This window comes from Rhinolophus sinicus, chromosome 1, assembly GCF_057876585.1.
Source record: "Rhinolophus sinicus isolate RSI-liver-muscle chromosome 1, RSI-T2T, whole genome shotgun sequence".
Lineage (NCBI taxonomy): Eukaryota > Metazoa > Chordata > Mammalia > Chiroptera > Rhinolophidae > Rhinolophus > Rhinolophus sinicus.
In genome coordinates, this window is record NC_142501.1 from 188,651,825 (window position 1) to 188,672,860 (window position 21,036).

At 37.6% G+C, this 21,036-nt stretch overlaps 1 protein-coding gene across 3 annotated transcripts; it reads left to right on the forward strand.

The window, feature by feature from the left end:
• The first annotated feature begins 86 nt into the window (after window positions 1-86).
• Window positions 87-19,855, forward strand: TLR10 (toll like receptor 10). Of its 3 annotated transcripts, none has more exons than XM_088792482.1 (3): window positions 87-7,354; window positions 15,439-15,536; window positions 16,796-19,855. In XM_088792482.1, exon 3 carries the CDS (start codon window positions 16,857-16,859, stop codon window positions 19,290-19,292), a length of 2,436 nt encoding a protein of 811 aa, XP_088648608.1. In that variant the 5' UTR covers window positions 87-7,354; window positions 15,439-15,536; window positions 16,796-16,856; the 3' UTR covers window positions 19,293-19,855. The 3 variants fall into 3 exon arrangements, with proteins under 3 accessions (XP_088648608.1, XP_019597457.3, XP_074178433.2); XM_019741898.3 differs by lacking the exon at window positions 87-7,354 and adding an exon at window positions 8,918-10,218; XM_074322332.2 differs by lacking the exons at window positions 87-7,354; window positions 15,439-15,536 and adding an exon at window positions 8,918-10,218.
• The last annotated feature ends 1,181 nt before the right edge of the window (window positions 19,856-21,036 follow it).

The window sequence follows — 21,036 nt, forward strand, 5'->3', positions numbered from 1 at the left end:
CATCTCAGGCCAAATGGAAATTCTGAGTCTGATTTTCTATGGCTGGAGATCTGGCTGAGATTCTAGTTGTCTGAACAGGCATGCATGAGAGCCTTTGTTCTTTTGATTAGAAGGAGGAATAGAGTCCATGTGTACTGTTACTGTATATAGTATCCCTTCCTGTCTTTGAGGAACTGTTTAATAGGGCATGAGCACATTGCAGCAATGCAAGAAAATGGGCTACATCAGATTTTTTGCAACTATGTTTTATCAGATATTTTTCATACTCATCAAATACTCTCTCTGTCTACCCTTTAATCTGGCAGCCAGCTCTGGTCAGTTGTAGTTTGACAGCACCTTATCATAGCTGCCCCATGTATCTCTCACTTTATACCTTGTGCCTTCACTAATACCACTGCACAGGATGTTTGTAGAAGCTTGTTCAACCATTCTGGTATATGCACAAAGCTGGAAGTGCCAGGGATATCTCCTGAGGAGGTCCTTGACCAGTTAGGAGATGGGAGCCATCTGATAAATAGTCCTATCTTTTATTTGGGGACAAAAAAATAAAATGAGGCGTAGTCCACTGATGGATTTTACCTACAGTTATTGTGGTGATCATTTTGATACACAGAAGGTGCCAAAAAAAAAAGTATACACATTTTAAGAAAGGAAAAAACCTGTTTTGAAATTATGCTGATGGTAATCACTTTGAGCATCTCTTGTAACTGCAGACATCAAACGTGTCTTGTATGCATCATCTTTTGTTATCGGTATATATTATTACAATTTTAATATAGTTTTCTCCTTTCTAAAAATGTGTAGACATCTTTTTGGCACCCTCTGTATATCAAATCATTATAATGTTCACCTGAAACTAATATAAAATGTCAATTATATCTCAAGTTAAACAAAAAAGAAGAGTCATAGTCTACACCATTCCTCGAAGAGCCCTGACAGGATGGATCCTTACTTACCCACAGGAGTAAATAGCTCAGTAATTCACTCTTGGATTGGCTTTCCTTTCTTCTGTGTTTCATTCTCAGTTCCCTCACTCTGCAGCCCTGAGACTGCATGTCAAAACAAATGATCTGCACACAAAGCTCTTGTCTCATTCTCTACTTCTGGGAGGAGAAACCCAAGTAACACATACATATACTAGTTGTTTCTTGCCCTAAGGAACTTACAGTCAATCAGAGGACATTATATGAATCTAGATAACTAAAATAAGAACCAATGAAACAAAAATATACTATGGACGTTGGGAGACCATTTAGATCGAAGAAAATCTTCTTAGAAGTCATGGTTTTTCCACTGGGCCTTGAAAGGCTTTAAATGGATTATTCAGTGTGTGATGATGAAGAATAGAAAGCCCATTCTAAAAAGAGAAAAAAGACAGGAATGTCCAGGCATATTCTGGGACTTGTGTCCCAATTTGATTGAACCATGAAGTTTATGAAAAATGACAGCAAGGTATGAACATGGAAAGTTACATTAAGATCATACGTCAAGGGTCTTGCAAGTCAACCTTTCAAGTCAGAACTTGGGGATATAGGCAAGTCATCATTTAAATTTCTGTGACGCATAATAGTGTAAAGCAAATGAAAACCACGAAATATATGCTAAAAGTTTATGAAAGCTCTTCTTCTGTAATGAAAGTTGCAAACAGAACTGGATTTTCCTGTTTGTTTTTCTAGGATGCTTGCACTTCCTGTTATAAAATTCAAGATTTCATAATCAGTACTTGCTCAGTACTACTTGTGTATTAGTTTGCTAGGGCTGATGTAACAAAGTACTGGAAACGAGGTGACAGAAACAACAGAAATGTATTGGTTCACAGTTCTGGAAGCTAGAAGTACAATACCAAGGTGTTGGCAAAGTTGGTTCCTTTTGAGAAGTGGGACGGAGGACCTGTTCCAGACCTCTCCTCCTTGACTTACACACGGCCACCTTTCCCTGGATCTCTTCACATTGACTTATACACGGCCATCTTTCCCTGGATCTCTTCACATTGACTTATACACGGCCATCTTTCCCTGGATCTCTTCACATTGACTTATACACGGCCATCTTTCCCTGGATCTCTTCACATTGACGTCCCTCTATGCCTGTCTGTGTCCACATTTCCCTTTTATATAAGGACACCAGTCATTGGATTTGGGCCGACCCTAATGACCTCATTTTTACTAATAACATCTATAATGACCCTGTTTCCAAATAAGGTCACATTCTGAGCTACTGGGGTTTAGGATTTCAATACATGAATTTTGGGGGACACAATTCAACTCATTACATCTTGCAAGTCTTAAAAAAACATGTAAAGGAAGGCATAAAGTCAATTAAAGTTTATCTAACAAACTCAAGATTTTGAGAAGTTAGAGTGATCCTATATATCTGATCTCATAAGTGATTTTAAGGTGGCTGCCAGGAGGTCAAAGTTGTATTGGTCAGGTCTCCTTGTTCCAAATTGGGAGGTGATGAATTCAGGTCAAAGTATGGACACATATATACAGTAGTGAACATAAAGCTTTTACTGGTAAGTTAGAGGAAATATTGCAGAATAGGTAAAAATGCCAGCTCTGATTCAGAATGTCTGGGTTTCAATTCTATTTCCATCACTTAATTATGAATGACCTTGGACAATTTGCTTAAACTTAAGCCTAAATTTCATTATTTGTAAAACGTACCTTTAGCTAAGACCTTTTGATTTCTAAGTATCAATTAATGACTGGTTACAATATATTTCCCCAAACTGCAGAGTTTACATGGCAAGCTTTCCAAGTGGTTCTCAGAAGCCTCTCTTCCTAGGATTCAGCTAAGTGGTAGGATCCTCCTCGATCCTTCTTAAGGGTAAATGGAACTCATAATACACTAAAACCTCTCTCTAAAATCCTCTTCTAATCTTTAACTCCTCTCAGATCCTTTGACCCCTTTTATTGGCTAGAGGTCAACAAAGGGTTGTAAAACCAGTTACCTAAACTCACACTTCACTCTGGGGGCTTCTACCAAATTGAGAATAAAATATTTCAATTTTTATCAGCCTGTTATACTAATAAGATTGCAGTTGAATGGGCATTTTATATAGTGATAATAGGAGAGCAAAGTAATTTGGCAATATATATCAAGAGTTTTAAAATAATCATGGTAAGTCCACTTGTGGAAATCTAGTCTAAGGAAATGTTGAAATATGGACAAATATTTATTCACATATATGCTAACTGTGGGGTTATTAACAGTGAAAAATTGGAAACACTACAAATTTCCAACAATGAAGGAATGTGCTCATTTAGTGACATGTTTTAGAACCATTAAAAATAGTGTATAGGGTTAAAATGGTAAGTTTTTCATACAATCTAAAATGGTAAGTGTTTTTCATACAATCTAAAATGATAATGTATAGGAAGTATTTTTTATTAACATAAGAGAATGCTCATATTACAATATAAATGAAAAACGTCGGATGCAAAATTGTACGCACAGGATGGTTTCAATATGTTAAAAAATATGCAGAGTAAAACATTTAGATAAAAATATACAAAAAATATTATCACTGCTTGCCTGTGGTTGGTATTTGCTTTCACTTTTACACTTTCCTGTACTTGAAAAATTTACAACCAACAACGACAACAACAAAAAATGGGGTTTAGGGAATCAAAGAGGTCTCTGTCAGAGCTGTAATTAGTAGAGAAAAGGTGATAAAGCTGGGTTCTTCACACAAGCATTCTGAAATTAAATCCTGGCTCAGTTTCTCGATAGCTCCCTGCCCTTGGATGAATTCCTTAACCTCTTCCAGCCTCCCTTTCCTCATCTGTAAGATGGGCACACTAATGGTACCTCTCTCATGTGGTTGTTACAAGAAATCAGGGGTATGATGTGTGGAAACCAGGGTCTGGTTAGTCACTCTAGAGATGGCAGAGCACAGCATGTGGGAGAAATACTCTGTACACAGACCACCCAGCCTGAATGCTGCTGTTTCCACCTCCTCCTAGTGATCTAGAGTGGGTATGCAATTCCTCTCTGCTTTATTACCCTAGTATAAAATGAGAATAATAATCATACCTGTCTCATACAACCGTTAGGAGAATTAAATGAGCTGATATATGTAATGTGCATAGAACAGTGCCTGGCACACAGAAAAAGCTCGAAAATATTAATTATGATGATAACTATGTCATTATTGTTATTATTATCTTCATTTCTTTATGCCACCAAATGTGGAACTGGAGCTGAACTGCCGATCATGTTCAGTCTAGATTGTCCCGTGCTTTCTAAGATTAACTAAAATCAGAAAAGAGACAAAATTTGACTACTTGAAAACTAGAAACAGCCCTATGTTAAAACAAACAAGCAAATGAACAGGCAGATAAACTAGGAGAAATGATAAACTAGATAAACTAGAAGTAAACTGGTAGGAAATATTACAGATAAAATTATTTTCCTTTTTTACGTAAAGAGCTAATAAACTAAAATAGAAAAAGCACTAAGGTCCCAATTGGTATCTTGGCAATGAGAATGTACAGCTCAAAACAGGATCCAGTTAGGTAACAAACCCATGAAAAACTTCAACCTCACTAGCGCAAATTGAGTGTCGCCAAAGAGTCCAGTTTGGGGGTTAGCACTTTCTTTTACTTTCAAGTAAAACCACCTGAGTCCCCAACCCACATGATTATGGGAATCCAGTCCCTCCTGAGGATTACAGAGGCTTGCTGAGTTTCCTGCTTACCCTTCATGTTCCCTCTGGACTGTTTCTTCCCAGGGCTCCCCAATATTTTGGACATGCTCATCACTGCCTCCCTTGGCTGTTTCAGACCTCTCTAATGGACTGCACCCTCATACCAAGACATAGTCACTTCATGAATTCCCCAAGTTAACACCCACACAAGAGAATGACAACTCTTAATAAAAATCCATTGTCAAAGTTAATCAACAAGGTCCCAGCACCATGACTCTGCAAGTCACGAGACAGGAGTACTACATGGTGACGATGTAGTCACTGGCAGGCTGATAAAGATATTTATGTCTCTTCCATGATAACTTGAAGATACAGGTACTTCTTAGAACTTAAATATGATAGCTCCCCTCCACCCTCCTCTTCCCCCATCCAAAGAAACTGAATCATTGGAAAATATGCTAAGAGAATTTGTAAGAAATTAGAACAAAAAGGTTAATTTGCCAATGCAAGAGAAAAAAACAAGAATAAAGAGCCTAAATCTGGGAGGTCCACAGCTATGTATGCGGTTGGTGCAAAAGTAATTACGGTTTAAAATGTTAAAAATAACACAAAAATCACAATTCATTTTGCATCCATCTAATAATAGGTTTTCCAGAAAGAGAAAATGGAAGGGGAGACATTATCAAAGAAATAAAACAAAGAAATTCCACTGAATTCCACAGTTAAGACATGAATCTCCTAACTGTGCCCAGCAAAATGAGTGGTACACATACCTTCTCTTGAAATTTTAGAACACCAAGGACAATCATCCTAAAAGCTTTCAAAGAGAGAAAAGCACATGCAAAAAATCAGAAATCAAATGTCATTGCACTTCTCAATACAATACTAGAAGTTAGAAAATAATAGAGCAATAGCTTCAGAGTTGTGTGGAAAAATTATTTGCAATTTAGAAAATTAGATCCTTCCAAACAGTCAATCACATTTGAGTCAGAACATTTAAGTTCTTTCTCCAAATTAAAATCAAAGCACTCTTTCTTAGGAAACTATGGGAGGATGTGTTTCACTACAACAGGCGTAAATCAGGAAAGAAGATGCTATGCATTCCAGGAAACAGGCGATCTATAATACAGGAGAGAGGACCAAGGACTTTCCAAGGTGGCAGAAACTCAAAGGCAGAGGATGTCAGCTCTGCAGGCGTCCTACAGAGCATCCAGTCCATACTGGAACAGGATGACAGAAGGTCACTAGAAGGTGATAGTTTATTGATAGTTTGGATCACTTAAAAAATTTGGCTTAAGAGATATTTGAGAATATGGGGGGAATTATAACAGATACATAGAAAACTAACAAAATAAAATACAAGTCAATTACTAACCAGAGGAAAACAGAAAAATGTCATCATGTATTGTAATCATAATACATAATGTCGCTTTTAGTGGTACCCCAATGTTTACCTAGCCCATAATAATGTAAATGCTAAATACTGATTTAACCAAAAGTACAAGATAACTATTTAAAAAAGTGAATGATTGAGTTAGAGAAATGATTTTTTTTTTTAAAGATATAAATGACACCAGGTACAGTGGTATGCTGGTAAATGTTTAACAACAGATTCTGGAAAAAAAAAAAGAAAAGAAGCTCTATAACAATTAACATTTTCTCCATTACTGTCATAAGTCTAGAAAATTAACAAAACAATAAAGTTCTGATTTATAGTGTTTGCCAATGGTATAAATACTCCCATCACGGTCAATTTCAAGGTACCGATGTGACGTCACTAAAGGTGGAGTTGGAAGAAAATGCACCAGTAATATATCATTGTATAGTGTCTCCATCGTAAAGTACAATAGATATAAATACCTCAAGAATGTAATAATAGTAAAATAATCAGAAGTGATGAGTTTTGAGTACCTATTATTTTGGTTAAGATAGTTTAATTACAAGTATATATAATTTTACTTTTAATAATGGTTGTTTTCAACAACTGGCTCACAAAATTCTGAAAATTAAAAACTGGTTTGCACAAGCTCCCATAAGCTGGCTCTAGCAGACCACTGGATATGTTGGAAGATATCTCAGTAAGCATGATTCACTGTGTAATAATTTCCTATTCAGTCAAAACAATGGCACATTGTTTGAAGGCAAACAAGAAAATCCAGGGAGATTCCTCCTGCTAAAGTGTCTTAAAGGATTGAGTTTATAACTCGGTCTAAGAAAAACACTAAGCAACTCGTTAATAAAGTTATGACAGTAATAACTGGCACCTGGATGAGAAATCCAGGCTTTCCCCCTTTCCTCCTCTACTCGGTTCCCTTTGCCACTTGCTTGTTTAGCCTATAAATTTTACTTTCTCTCTTCTTTTTGCCCCATTCCTTTCTTGTCCCTTGCCTTTTGTCCTAATTTTCTCTGTGTTTCTCTATTCTTCCCCTATCTTTTTGCTTCCTCTTTTTGATCTGCAATCCTTTCTTCTTTTCAAAACCTTCCGTTTCCTCTCTTCTTTTTAATCTTTCTTTAGTATTTGCTTATCCCCTCTCTTTTCTCCCCCATTCTATCTCTAATATATGTATTTTTTTCTTTCTTATCCCTAAAGCCTTTGGGATAATCTCTGAGGACCCAAGATGTGATAGATGTCTCTACAACAGGATTGTTTGCAGAGTGAGCAGGGTCAGTTGAGACAAGGAGCAGGACCTGGAGTAAGGAGAGGTGAGGAAATGAGAAATATCAATACTTGGCATCACTGGGGGAAATTCTGTGGGTGAATTAGAGTTCCAGTTTGCTGGCCAATTGTAGAATGGTCATTTATTAACTTAAGGCTCTCGCTCTATTGTCAAACATGGTAGCCCCTAGCCATGTGTGGCTATCGAGTGCTTGAAATACGGCAAATCTTAATGAAATGTCCTGGAAGTGTATAACACATACAAGATTTCTAAGACACCATATGAAAGAATATAAAATATCTCAGATTTTTAAATATTGAATACATGTAAATATTTTATATAGTGATTAAATAAAAACAATATATTATTAAAATGAATTGCACCTGTTTCTTTTTGTACTTTTAAATGTGGTTATTAGATAATTTAAAGTTACTGATGTAGCTTGCATTACTTCTCTATTCTGTTGGACAGAGCTGCTCTAGTCCTTGATAATGAAGTATTTACTAAATCTCTGCAAAGTCTTTCATAGTTTCCTGCTACATATTTAGGATCATTTAATTTATTTGTTGAAACTAAAAATTTCTCCCCTCCTTATACTCATCAAATGTAGTAAATTTATAATAAATTACTTGAACTTCCTAACCATGTGAGAATTTTGTTACATTTTATTTATCTTTCAGAAATATAATTCAGAAAAAATAAACTATGTCACTATTTTCCCTTCCTGATACTTATAATTAAACTAGATGAGTTTTGCTCAATTAACACATGCTTCATACTAGACTGTGAGCTAGCCTGCAGCAGCTTTAGGAGAAATCAACCTCAGTCCCTTCCTTCCAGAATGAGCAGGGTCATGTGACAGTGGGCAGTCTTGAGTCATGTGACTTTCCTACTTGCATGGATCAGGGACCTAGGCCTTATCAAAGGGAAGACATAAAATAATCCAGCAGATTTTCAGTCAATGGGTATAGTACCCAGTAGAGATACTCCATTTCAGATGGTGAGACAAGAATTCAATCAGATTTCTTACCGTGGGGGAAAAATCCTCAGGATGAACCTCTGCCCTGCTCATAAGCCATGACAGTAAGAAAAGACTGTAGGAAGAAATAGAAGCAAAGGCAGCAATAAAGAGAAGCTGAGAGTAGAAAGAGAAGCATATTGAGGAAGAGTCAAAAAGAAGTTGAGTCATAATTAAAATAGAGGATAGACTTTGCCCACTTTGGAGGGTACAACAAGATGGCCTGACCACCAGGGCCATTGTGGTAGCCATTGTTCCAGGCTACCATTTTTTTCAGGTCTCTGTGAGGACTGGAAGTGGCTGCTGTAGTATCTTTAAAATAAGGAAGGCTTCATCCACTTGAAGTAATCCAAGGCTGTCTGTTCATTGCAATTTATAAATGAAGAAAGAAATATGATAGGCAGAATTCTGAACTCAGGAGAAGCCTTAAGGGGAGAAATGTATGTCAGAGTGTATGTGTGTGTGTGTGTGTGTGTGTGTGTGTGTGAGAGAGAGAGAGAGAGAGAGAGAGAGAGAGAGAGAGAGAGAGAGAGAAAGAGAGAGAGAGAGAGAGAGAGAGAGAGAGAGAGACAGAGAGACAGAGACAGAGAGAGAGATAGAGAAAGAATGAATTATTATGGTAGATATTCCTAAAGCTATGAAAGAAGAGAGGGCGAGAAAAAGGAACAGAAAAAGGGGAAAGAGTTTTGAAGGGAATAAAAAAGTTATAGCTCAAAGTTATCAACCCATATGGTTCTGAGATTACTATTCTTATTGCTAACTGCAAATAAGGATTAAAATTTTTAGAAATTCCAGATGAAGGCAGAGGGAACAGTATATAAACTCTTGGGCACCCAGAGTACTGAAAACATGGGCTTTGGAGCCACACAGACTAGGTTTTAATCCTGATTCCATCTGTTACTGGATGATGATGACCTTGGGCAAGTTTCTTGTTCTCTCTGAACTAGTTTTATGATCTGTCAAATGGGAATTATGTATGAATTCCATGTAGTTTGCAGTGAGGATTAGCCAATATCTTGTATGCAATACTTCCTATTCTTTCTCAGCACCACTTAGCCATCCCATCCAATCTGATGGGTAGGATAACTGATCTGAACCTTAAAGGAAGGGTACCATCAAAGTGTTCGAAGATGCTGTGGGAAACAGCATGGCAGTTCTGCAAAAAACATGGAATTGCCATATGACCCAACAATTCCACTTCTAGGTAGATACCCAAAAGAATTGAAAGCAGGACTCCAACAGACATTTGTATACCCACATTAATAGCAGCATTATACACTATAGCCAAAAGGTGAAAACAACCCAAATGTCAACTGATGGATGAATGGCTAACAACATGTGGTATATACAATGACTATTATTCAGCCGTAAAAAGAAAGGAAATTCTGATACATGCTACAACATGGAAGACCTTCAAAACATTATGCCTAATGGAATAAGCCAGTCACAAAAGGACAAATATACGATTCCCCTTACATGAGGTAGCTAGAGTAGTCAAATTCATAGACAGAAAGTAGAATGGTGCTTATCAAGAGCTCAGAGGAGGGGGAAATGAGGCATTACCATTTTAATGTGTATAGAGTCTCAGTTTGGGATGATGAAAAAGATCTGGAGATGGACAGTGGTGATAGTTGCACAAAATTGTGAATGTACTTAATATCCTTACACTTAAAAATGGTTAAAATGGTAAATTTTATGTATGTGCATTCTACTGCAATTTTTAAAAAAATGTTGTAAGATTATGATGAATTTAGGCAATACGTAATGCCACTAGCATGCAGTAGAGGGCAAAGGAGCTTAGGCTTCACAGAAAACGTTGATTCAACGGCCCCTGCAACCAATTCTGGCACCATCCATGATTCGTCCGCACCTGCCACTCTGCAAGTCTGGGGGTAAGAACTGTAAGCTTGTTTACTGTAACAATAGCATTAATCTAAAGATTAATGATTAGTGAGGCCTTGGGGCTATTGATCTGATGAATTATCTTGAAGATACTTGAGGGCTTGAGTTTCCTTTCACTGGTTGATGATTAAAGCTGGTCAGTCCTTGTACCCAGAGGGGATGGTCCCAGGCATTGAGTTTCCTCCAGCTTTCGTTTTCCTGTGATGCGTGTTGCTAACATCTGCTGTTTGGCTATTGAAAGCATATTTATTGCTCCTTTACTAGTTTAAAAGTTCCGCATTTGTTTTGTATGTCTACAAGTATGGGCACGTCTCATGGATTTTGTAAAATGTAGATCTTGTTCAGTTTCCTTGAGTCCAAAGTGACCAATGATGGCCATGTGGCTGCTGTTGAGAATGATTTGTAGCATCTAGGTGTTTGATTCCTGGAAGAGCTTTCTCACAGGCCACCTACACTGATCTGTGAATTCGAGTTCTGTGCACTGAGTTTTATTTCAATTCTTGTGAATTTATAACTTTTAATGCATGAAGGCAAAGTCTCTTGAACTTTGTGACACCTAACAGTGTCCCATAGCAGCTGGAAACCACTTCAGAGAGAGAGGGACATGGGGTTGGAAGAGAGGAAGAGGCCACTATGGCAGCTAGCCCTGACAGTGGAATCAACCTTGGTAATCTAATCACATTCTAAACTCCTTCATTTCAGGGTTCAAAATGCCTAGAGTGTTGGTTCTGGAAGGGACTAGATAGGACTGTGTTCTAATCTGTGCTCTATGACTAATTCTCAGAGTCACCTTAGGCAAGTCACTTAACCACTGGGCTTAAACTCCTCCATTTGTAAAATAGGGATAAAATATCCACCGTTTTGTTGGGTTGTTCAGAGGATTGAACAAGATAGTGTCCGGAAAGCATTTAGCTCCATGCAAGGCAGGTAAGAAACACTCAAAAAAAAAAAAAAAGTCAGTGATTCTTACTCTTACGTTGCAAAGATCATTTAACATTCAATGAGTTTTTAACCCCTTTGTCATTTTCTTTGCATCATTGGGAAAAGAGAAATTACATGATTAAGTATTCTTTGACAAACCAATAGTCATTTCAGGGTGTCTTTTGACTTGGACTTTTAAATCATAAGCTATTAAAGAAAGTGATTCTGTTTTTCACCTGCTGTCAGCATAGTAGTAATAGTAATAGGGATATTATAAATATATATTATTTATTGATTGCATATTTCATCAAAAGTTTATGTTCTATTTTTTAAAACATTTTAATGAAATGCCATAATGCATATGCATTGCCTGAGACAGGACCTTTTTATTATATTAAGAGAACTTTAAAAAGTTAGTTTCTCTTCCTTCTTTAGAATAAGTTCAAAATAAGGTTGTGGTATTGGGCAGGGAGAAGAGGTGCGTAAAAAACAAAAGCGATGGCATCTTAGAGATTCTAGAGAAAGAAACTATGTTCGATTTTTGTTGCATTTTTCAAGAGCCATAGCTCACAGACCTATAAGCTTAAAGTAAGTTGCTACAAATTGAAGTATTCTGTGAGATGATAATATTAGAAACATCTTAGTCAGCTTATCACTATGACTGCTAGTGTCCTGCCAAGCCGTATTCGACTGCGACAGAAGGAAAAATCAGTAATACCGATCCTGTCTCTATGAAAAATTTTGATGTTTCTTCCTTGTGAATTTTTGCATTGTTTTTAATTTTTAAAAATATTTTATTAAAACATTACTTATCTTGATTGCTGAGTTTCCTGATGTCCCTTAAAATTTGTGCCTGATGTCACCCTTGTCTTGGCTATCATAACTGCTAGCATTTGTGGCACAAGTGACACAGGTGATTTATATACATGATCTCTTTTATGCCTCTTCACAAAACCCATTATATGGATGAGAAAATGGAACCCTTCAGCAGTTAAATAAATGATCTAAGTTAACACAGCCAATGCGCAGCTAAGACTGGACTTGAACACAGATCTATCAATCCTTAACACTAAACTTATTCTCTAACTATCATACACTGCACCATATCAGGAATTCACTACACCTTCATTCAACACATATTTTTGAGAGCGTATCCTAGACCATCTTGTGCTAAAAGATACAAAACTGAAATAATTCATTCATATGTATGTTAGAAAGAGTATTCTCTGAGCATGTGCTATTTGTCAGATACTATTCTTTGTGCTGTGGATATAGAAGTGAATAAGATTGTCGACTCCCTTCCCTCATAGGCATGAGAAGTGGGGGAGATAGTCAATAAACAAATAAGTGAACAAAAGTTTCAGATAATGGTAAGTCCTCTGTTTAGGAGAGAAATAAAATAAGGGGATGTGCTTTGTCTTGTGCACCTGAAACTAATAAAATAAAATAAAAAAGAAAGAAATTAATTATAAAAAATAAAAAATAAGGGGATGTGAACTAAGAGCAAGTTGACCACTTTAGGTGGTCAAGTCAGGTCTCTTAGCGGAGACAAATTTTAAGCCAAGATCGAAATGACAGGAAAGATCCAGCCAAGGAAGGATTGGGGGAAGAGCATGCCAGTCAGAAGGAAAAGCTGGTGCAGAGGCCCCTAAGGTTGGAGCAAGGAACCTTAGTTCCTTGTGGTGTGGCCAAGGAACAAAAGAGGGCCAGTATGGCTGGAGTGTAGAGGACCAGCGGGTAATATGAAGTGGGATCCCAGAAGGAAGCAAGAACATTTCATGGAGGGTGTTGTAATCCGGTATTAGGGGTTCGGGTTTTATTCTAACTGTGATAGGACATTAGTTAGCACCAAGTCTGGCTCCTATAACAAAATACAGAGGCTTAAACAAGACAGTGTTAAACATAATGGCTAAATACGTGTCTGTCCTTGTAAGTAATTGACAGAAAACCTAAATTGGGTAACATTTGCAAACTTACTCATTAGGTTCTTTGGACTGTGTATTAGGAAACTTTAAAGAATCAATATGACTTAATGAGATATACTTTCATTATAATTCAAGGATTATAACATATTTTGAAAACAAATTTACCTTGACTTACCCTAAAGAGACAAAAGAGTAGAGCCCAGGCTCTGGACTCACTGTGTATTAAGTTAGTGACTGTGAGGCAGGTTATATGACCTCTCTAAGTACTACTATCCGTATCTGTAAAGTGTGACTAGTGATAGCAGTTACCTAATAAGGTGGTTGTTGTAAGGATTAATCTATAGAAGTTAGTATTACTTAGCTCAATGAATGCTAGCTGTTCTTACCCCGAAAGACATAAAGTGGCCACTGTCTCATTTGCATGATAGAGTCAATATGGAATGGAGATACTATCAGACTTGCTGAATAGATATGAATGTATAGCTTCATCAAACAGAACACGTTATTCAAATCATCTTAAATGTGGGTAATGGATTAAAATTATGGTACTGGTAACAATTTTATTTTGCTGGATTTCTGAAGCCTAGGAAATTACTGTGGACATAAAGTTGCATCAGAGTCTCTCTTTTCATGTTCATAATGATTCTTATATTGACCATTGGATGCGATTTTAAGTGTTATACGAAAAGGAGATGACCAAGGACTACCTGGGATGGACAGGAAGAAAGAAAAATGGAAGCAGTATCTCAGTGGAAAGGTGAAAGCCCTAGGCCAGTTCCAGGCTACCATCTTCTCAATCCCATTCTCCCCTGCTGCCTTTCATGCCCCTCTTCCACGAGCACACAGCGGACAAAGAATATCAAAATCAAAATTTTCTCTTCGCAGTCATTTCCTGTTGTTCTTACTATATTTTTATATTAATTGTTTTGTATGAAACAGTTTTATAAAGTATTTTCATTTTTAATTATTTTGGGAAATAGCAACATGTTTTCTAGAATTTCTTCACTTCAACACACATACACACACACACACACCAAAACAAAAACTGGGGAAGGTTCTAGAGAAAGAAAAATCCAGATGAGAGTGAGAGTGGGGTAATAGTCTAGGTGTCCTTTTACCTTAGATCTGCCAATTTTGTCCCCTTCACCACACTTGCATGGGTGCATGCGCACACACACAGCTTCTCAGAACAATGGGACAACATGACCAGTACAGAGAAGTCTTACTACACCATGTTCTTCCTGCGGAGTATGTTGTTCCTCCTGCTTGTCTATGGGAGTTGACCAGTCTGAAGGAGACTGAGGGTCAGCGTGTGCTGGATGCACGCAAGTTGAAGCAGGAAAACTCTCACCACTGCTAACTACCTTCCCTTCGTGGTTTCAGAGTGCCTGGTGTAGAACACAAGGTTGAAGAGTTTACTAATTTAATATCAGAATCTAACCACTTCTCACCACCTCCCCCACTACCTTCTTTTTTGCATGAATTACTCAATCAGTCATGTCCCAGGGGATCTTTCCTACCAGCCTTGCACCTCGGCAGTCATTTCCACCCAGCAAGCAGAGGACTCTTTAAAATGTACATCAGAAGCTGCCACTCTTCTACTCTAACTCCCCCACTGGTTTCTTATTTCAATCGGAGGAAAATTCTGAGTCTTTACAAGATCTGATGCCTTCAATTCATTCCCCAACTCCAGGCTAATCATTCCTCACATTTTCCAAGTATGCTCCCACATCAGGTCTTTGAACTTGCACTTGCTGTTCTCTCTCTCCAGAATATTCTTTTCCCAGACAACAAGTGGCTTGCTCCTTCACTCCCTTTAGGTCCCTGTATGAAAGGCACCGCGTCGGAGAGATTTATTTTTGACAACCTTATAAAAGTATCACTTCCCAGTCGCTCTCTATCCCCCTTATCTTAAAGTTAGTTTTGTTTCTAGTCCTTAACATCACCTCAGATATAAATTTATTATCTCGTTTATAGTCTCTCTTTTCTTATCCCTTACTAGAATGTAAGCTGTGTTGGGACAGAAATTCTGTCTGTTCTATTCCCTGCTATATCCCCAGTGCCTAGAAAAGTTTCTAGCAGAGTAAGTACTTAATAAATGTCCTGAATAATGAATATGGTGAGAATCCAACCACCTCTGTTCTGTGTCTAATCAAACAACTTGAAGCCTGACTCTTAAAATCCCCACAATTCTGCATCCACAAATTTCCTTATCTGCGAAATGCAGGAAATCGTACTTTCCTCACAGAGTTTTGTGATAAATAAGTGAGATAATATCTATCAAGAGTTTAGTATGCATCTTGGCACATACAAAGCCTCCAAGAAATGGAAAACGTTTTTATCATTATTATTATTATTTGGCAGTGATCCAGACAGCTTTTGCCACCAACCTGAAAACATGGAGGCATAAGGACGGGAACCATTCTGTTTATTTCTATGTTTTGGACCCTCTATGTATATGGGTAAGTGTTGTTGAAAGTCAGATATTAACTCCAGGGAGTCTCTATGTCCACAAATACAGTAGCTGAGCAATACCCCATGACGTTAATTAAGGAGCCCACAGTATTAGGAGATAAAAAATTATTATCACTGAGAACTTATGTCCACACAAAAACCTGCACCTGGATGTTTATAGCAGCTTTGTTCATAATCACCAGAACTTGGAAGCAATCAAGAAGTTCTTTAGGAGGTGAATAAATAAACTGTGGCACATCCAGACAATGAAATACTATTCAGCTCTACAAAGAAATGAGCTGTCAAGCCATGAAAAGACATGGAGGAAACTTAAATGCACATTACTAAGTGAAAGAAGCCAAGTGAAAAGGCTACATACTGTGTGATTCCAATTATATGATATCCTGGAAAAGACAAAACTATGGAGACAGTGAAAACATCAATGCTGGCCAAGGGTTTTGTGGGGGTGGGGAGGAGGTGGGGGGAGATAAATAGGCAGAGCACAGAAGATTTTTAGGGCAGTGAAAATACTCTGTAAGACACTATAATGATGGATACATGTCATTATACATTTGTCCAAACTCATAGAATGTACAAAACTAAGAGTGAACCATAATGAAAACTATGGACTTTGAGTGATTACCATGATCAGTGTAGGTCTATCAATGGTAACAAATATACCCCTCTGGTGGGGGATGCTAATATTGGGGGATGCTGTGCATGTGTGAGGGCAGGGGGACATGGAAACATTTCTGTACTTTCCCCTCAATTTTGCTGTGCACCTCAAACTGCTCTAAAAAAAAAAAAAAAAAAAACCTTTTAAAAATTACTTTCAATTTTCTTAAAGCCTTCAGGCTATCAAAAGGGAATGTGAGAGGAAATTGAATATGACCTGGCAATGAAGTTCCTAAGCTGAACTGAGAGAGAGGCACTTCTGCCGACTATTATATTAGGTTGGTGCAAAAGTAATTGCGGTTTAAAAGGTTAAAAATAATTGCAAAAACCGCACTTATTTTTGCACTAACCTAATATTTCTCCCTTTGGGGAATCCAGACTTGTCTCAGTGATAGGGCTATGGCACAATAACTGGCTTGGAAATTTATAAGCCAAGCTCTGAGATCAAGTCAAAGACTCAATATATAGGTTGGGAACCTATTACAAACCCTTGGTGAATATAGTCAGATGTTGGCGTTAAAAAAAAAAAATGAAAGCCCTACAGAATTTAACAAACTGCATACCTACTTAACACAGTTTGCTGTCTTTCTAGGATCTGAACTCATCTTCATCATTCATATAACAGAACCAGTGATAAAATCCTTGGAATTACAATGAGATATATCAGAAGCATTTCCATATTTTGTAATATTATTATGTCAGTGCATGGCTGGGCTTCAAAGCTGCCAGAAGAAAGGGAATTGACTACCAACTGCTCCAACATGTCTCTAAGAAAGGTTCCCTCAGACTTGTCCCCAATGACAACCACACTGGATTTATCCTACAACCTACTTTTTCAACTCCAGAGTTCAGATTTTCGTTCTGTCTCTAAACTGAAATTCTTGAGTCTATGTCATAATAGAATCCAAGAGCTGGATATCAAGACCTTTGAATTCAACAAGGAGTTAACATATTTAGATTTGTCTTACAACAGACTGAAGACTGTTACATGGTATTCCCTGAAAGGTCTCAGACATTTAGATCTTTCTTTCAATGACTTTGACACTATGCCTATCTCTGAGGAGATAGGCAACATGTCACACCTGGAAATTCTAGGTTTGAGTGGGGCAAAAATACAAAAGTCAGATTTCCAGAAAATCTCTTACTTGCATCTAAATACTGTCTTCTTAGGATTGAGAACTCTTTCTTATTATGAAGAAGGTAGCCTGCCCATCTTAAATACAACAAAACTTCACATTGTTTTGCCAATGAACACAAATTTCTGGGTTCTTTTGCGTGATGGAATCAAGACTTCAAAAATATTAGAAGTGACAAATATAGATGGCAAAAGCCAATTTGCAAGTTATAAAACTCAACAAAATCTTATTGTAGAGCATTCCAAGACATCTATTCTATTGCTTAATAAAGTTGATTTACTCTGGGATGATCTTCTCCTCATCTTTCAATTTGTTTGCCAGACTTCAGTAGAATACTTTCAAATTCAGCATGTGACTTTTGGAGGCAAGGTTTATCTTGACCACAATTCATTTGACTACTCAAATACTGTGATGAGAACTATAAAATTGGAGCATGTACATTTTAGAATTTTTAATATTCCACAAGAGAGTGTCTACTTGCTTTTTACCAAAATGGATATAGAAAACCTGACAATATCAGATGCACAAATGCCACACGTGCTATTCCCTAGTTATCCTACAAGATTCCAATATTTAAATTTTGCTAATAATGTCTTAACAGATGACCTGTTTAAAAAACCTGTCCAATTGCCTCATTTGAAAACTCTCATTTTAAAGAACAATAAATTAGAGACATTTTCCTTAGTGAGTTGCTTTGCTAACAACACATCCTTAAAGCACTTAGATCTGAGCCAAAATCTGTTACAACATGAAAATGATGAAAATTGCTTTTGGCCAGAAACCCTAATTGCCATGAACCTGTCATGCAATAAATTTGCTGATTCTGTGTTCAGGTGCTTGCCCAGAAGTATTCAAACACTTGACCTGAATAATAACAAAATTCAGACTGTCCCTAAAGAGATTATTCATCTGAATTCTTTGCAAGAGCTAAATCTTGCATTTAATTTTCTAACTGATCTTCCTGGGTGCAATCATTTTAGAAGGCTTTCAATTCTAAACATTGAAATGAACTTAATTCTCAGCCCATCTCTGGATTTTTTTCAGAGCTGCCGGGAAGTTAAGACTCTAAATGCAGGAAGAAATCCATTCCGGTGTACTTGTGAATTAAGAGATTTCATTCAGCTTGAAAAACGTTCAGAGGGCATGATGGTCAAGTGGTCAGATTCATACATTTGTAAATACCCTTTGAATCTAAAGGGGACTCGGTTAAAGGATGTTTACCTTCCTGAATTATCCTGCAACACAGCTCTGTTGATTGTCACTATTGTGATTATCATGCTCGTTCTGGGGATGGCCACAGCCTTCTGCTATGTACACCTGGATCTTCCCTGGTATCTCAGGATGCTGGGTCAGTGGACGCAGACATGGCACAGGGTTAGAAAGACAACCCAAGAACAACTCCAGAGAAATGTCCAATTCCATGTGTTCATTTCATACAGCGAACATGACTCTGCCTGGGTGAAGCACGAATTGATCCCTAATCTAGAGAAAGAAGATGGTTCTGTCTTAATTTGCCTTCGTGAGGGAAACTTTGACCCTGGCAAGTCAGTTGCTGAAAATATCCTAAACTGCATTGAGAAAAGCTATAAGTCCATCTTTGTTTTGTCTCCCAATTTTGTGCAGAGTGAGTGGGGCCAGTATGAACTCTACTTTGCCCACCACAATCTCTCCCATGAAACTTCTGACTACATAATTCTTATCTTACTGGAACCCATTCCACTCTACTGCATTCCTACCAGGTATCCAAAGCTGAAAACTCTCATGGAAAAGAAAGCATACTTGGAATGGCCCAAGGATAGGCGTAAATGTGGACTTTTTTGGGCAAATCTTCGAGCTGCTATTAATGTCAACTTATTAGAAACCAGAGAGATGTGTGAACTACAGACATTCTCAGAGCTGAATGAAGAATCTCGAGGTTCTGCAATCTCTCTGATAAGAACAGACTGCCTATAAAACTCCACCCTCCTCTAGGGAAATTGGGGCCTGTATACACTGTTGGGATATAAACTGATAAAACCTTTATGATGACAATTTGGCAATATTTATTAAAATGAAAAATGATCATTCCTTCATGTCAGTTTCTCAAAGGATTTCTAAGAATGTATCCTACAGAAACACAAGCTTGCAAAGGTTTATGTCAAAAGATGTTTTTCCCAGCATTGCTTATAATCATGAAAAAGTGAAAACAGCTCCAATATCTACAAAATAAGGATGGATTCAATAAATTATAGTATATTGATGCAATAGAATATTAGGCAACCATTAAAAAGAATGAGGTAGCTCTATATTTGCTGGTATAGAGAAAATTATGTTAATTTATTCATTGAAATAAAAGACTAAAGGGCTCTATACCAGTGCAGTGGTGTAGTAACAGTGGTTTGGGTCTGGGAGGTTGGATTACAGGGAGCATTTCGTTTCTATGTTGTATATGTCTCTAATGTTGGAGTTGCTTAAAATAAATTTGTGTTTCTTTTATACACAGGAAAACAACAATAAAGATAACTTTTTAAAGCCTACACATCCTACTCATTTTGCTTCATTCTTCCTTAGTCTCACAGGTCATAGAAGGAAAACAAGCTTTCCTGAATTTTGCAAAATTATATTTCAAAACATGTTACTTCCCTGATTAGAAAATTTTCTATGGCTTACCCACATGACAAAAGATGAAAATGCCACGCTCCTTTAAGATCTGACACCAATCTCCTCTCACCTCCTTGAGCGCTATCACATTCTTGGTCCGTCCCCAGAACATTCAGTCTTTTTTCAGGCCCCCAGACCTTACTTAGCATTTGGTATCATGATTTCCTATAATACCTTTCCACCTTGGTTCATTCAGGAACTCTTACCTATCCTTCAAGGCACCATTGAAATGTCAACTCTTCTTTGAAATTTTCCTTACTTCTTCCCCTGAGCATGATGCCTTGTTTCTCTATAACACTTCAAACATATCTGATCACCAAACTGATTATGTATGTTTTTAAAGTTTCCCTTTCTCACTCAACTCTGAGATCCTCAAAGGCTAGGACAAACTTCCCTCTGCCCTTGTATTAGCAGCAGTGTGCTCCATCCCGGGTTCAGAGACAGTGTTCAATGAATGTTTACGTTGGGTTAGCTAGAGGAACTTCGACGGGACTCAACTGGCTTCAGGATAGATAGTGGAATTTGAAGGTAAATTCTGAGAAGCTGGACGGGAAGATCAGGAATAAGTTAAAGCCAGGTGAGAAGACAGAGAGTCCAGAATTGAAGGATTCCTGAGTACAGTTGGAATCGTGAGAAATTGCCAATATTCAGTTGCTCTGGACGTACAAAAACATCTATTTTATCTCATTCAACCTAGTAAAACTTATTAGATTTTTGGGTAAAATTGGGCTCTGCATCTACATTACTTCCATATGGTTGTGATCTTATGAATTCCAAGTGCTAGTAGTCAAGTGAAAAATTATACTCAGGATGGTCAACCTGAGAGTACAGGAGAAAGTTGGATGTCAATTGCGAAGCCAGGTTGCTACAATTTGTCCAGTGGCCAGTCTACTCTGAGAAGCTAGCGCTCCGCAACCTTGAGGCTGAGTGTCTCTTTTTCTTCCTGGTGAGCCCGTGGTCTGTTTGGTAGAAGGGGAAACCCAAGGAAACCACAGTGGGGTGAGGGCAGAGAATGGAGTGAATGCCTTTCCTCCCAGGCTCTCAGCAATTGGGCTGC

Excerpts from the sequence above, each read along its gene's own strand:
- TLR10 (XM_088792482.1), top strand. The coding sequence starts at position 16,857 with ATGAGATATATCAGAAGCATTTCCATATTTTGTAATATTATTATGTCA.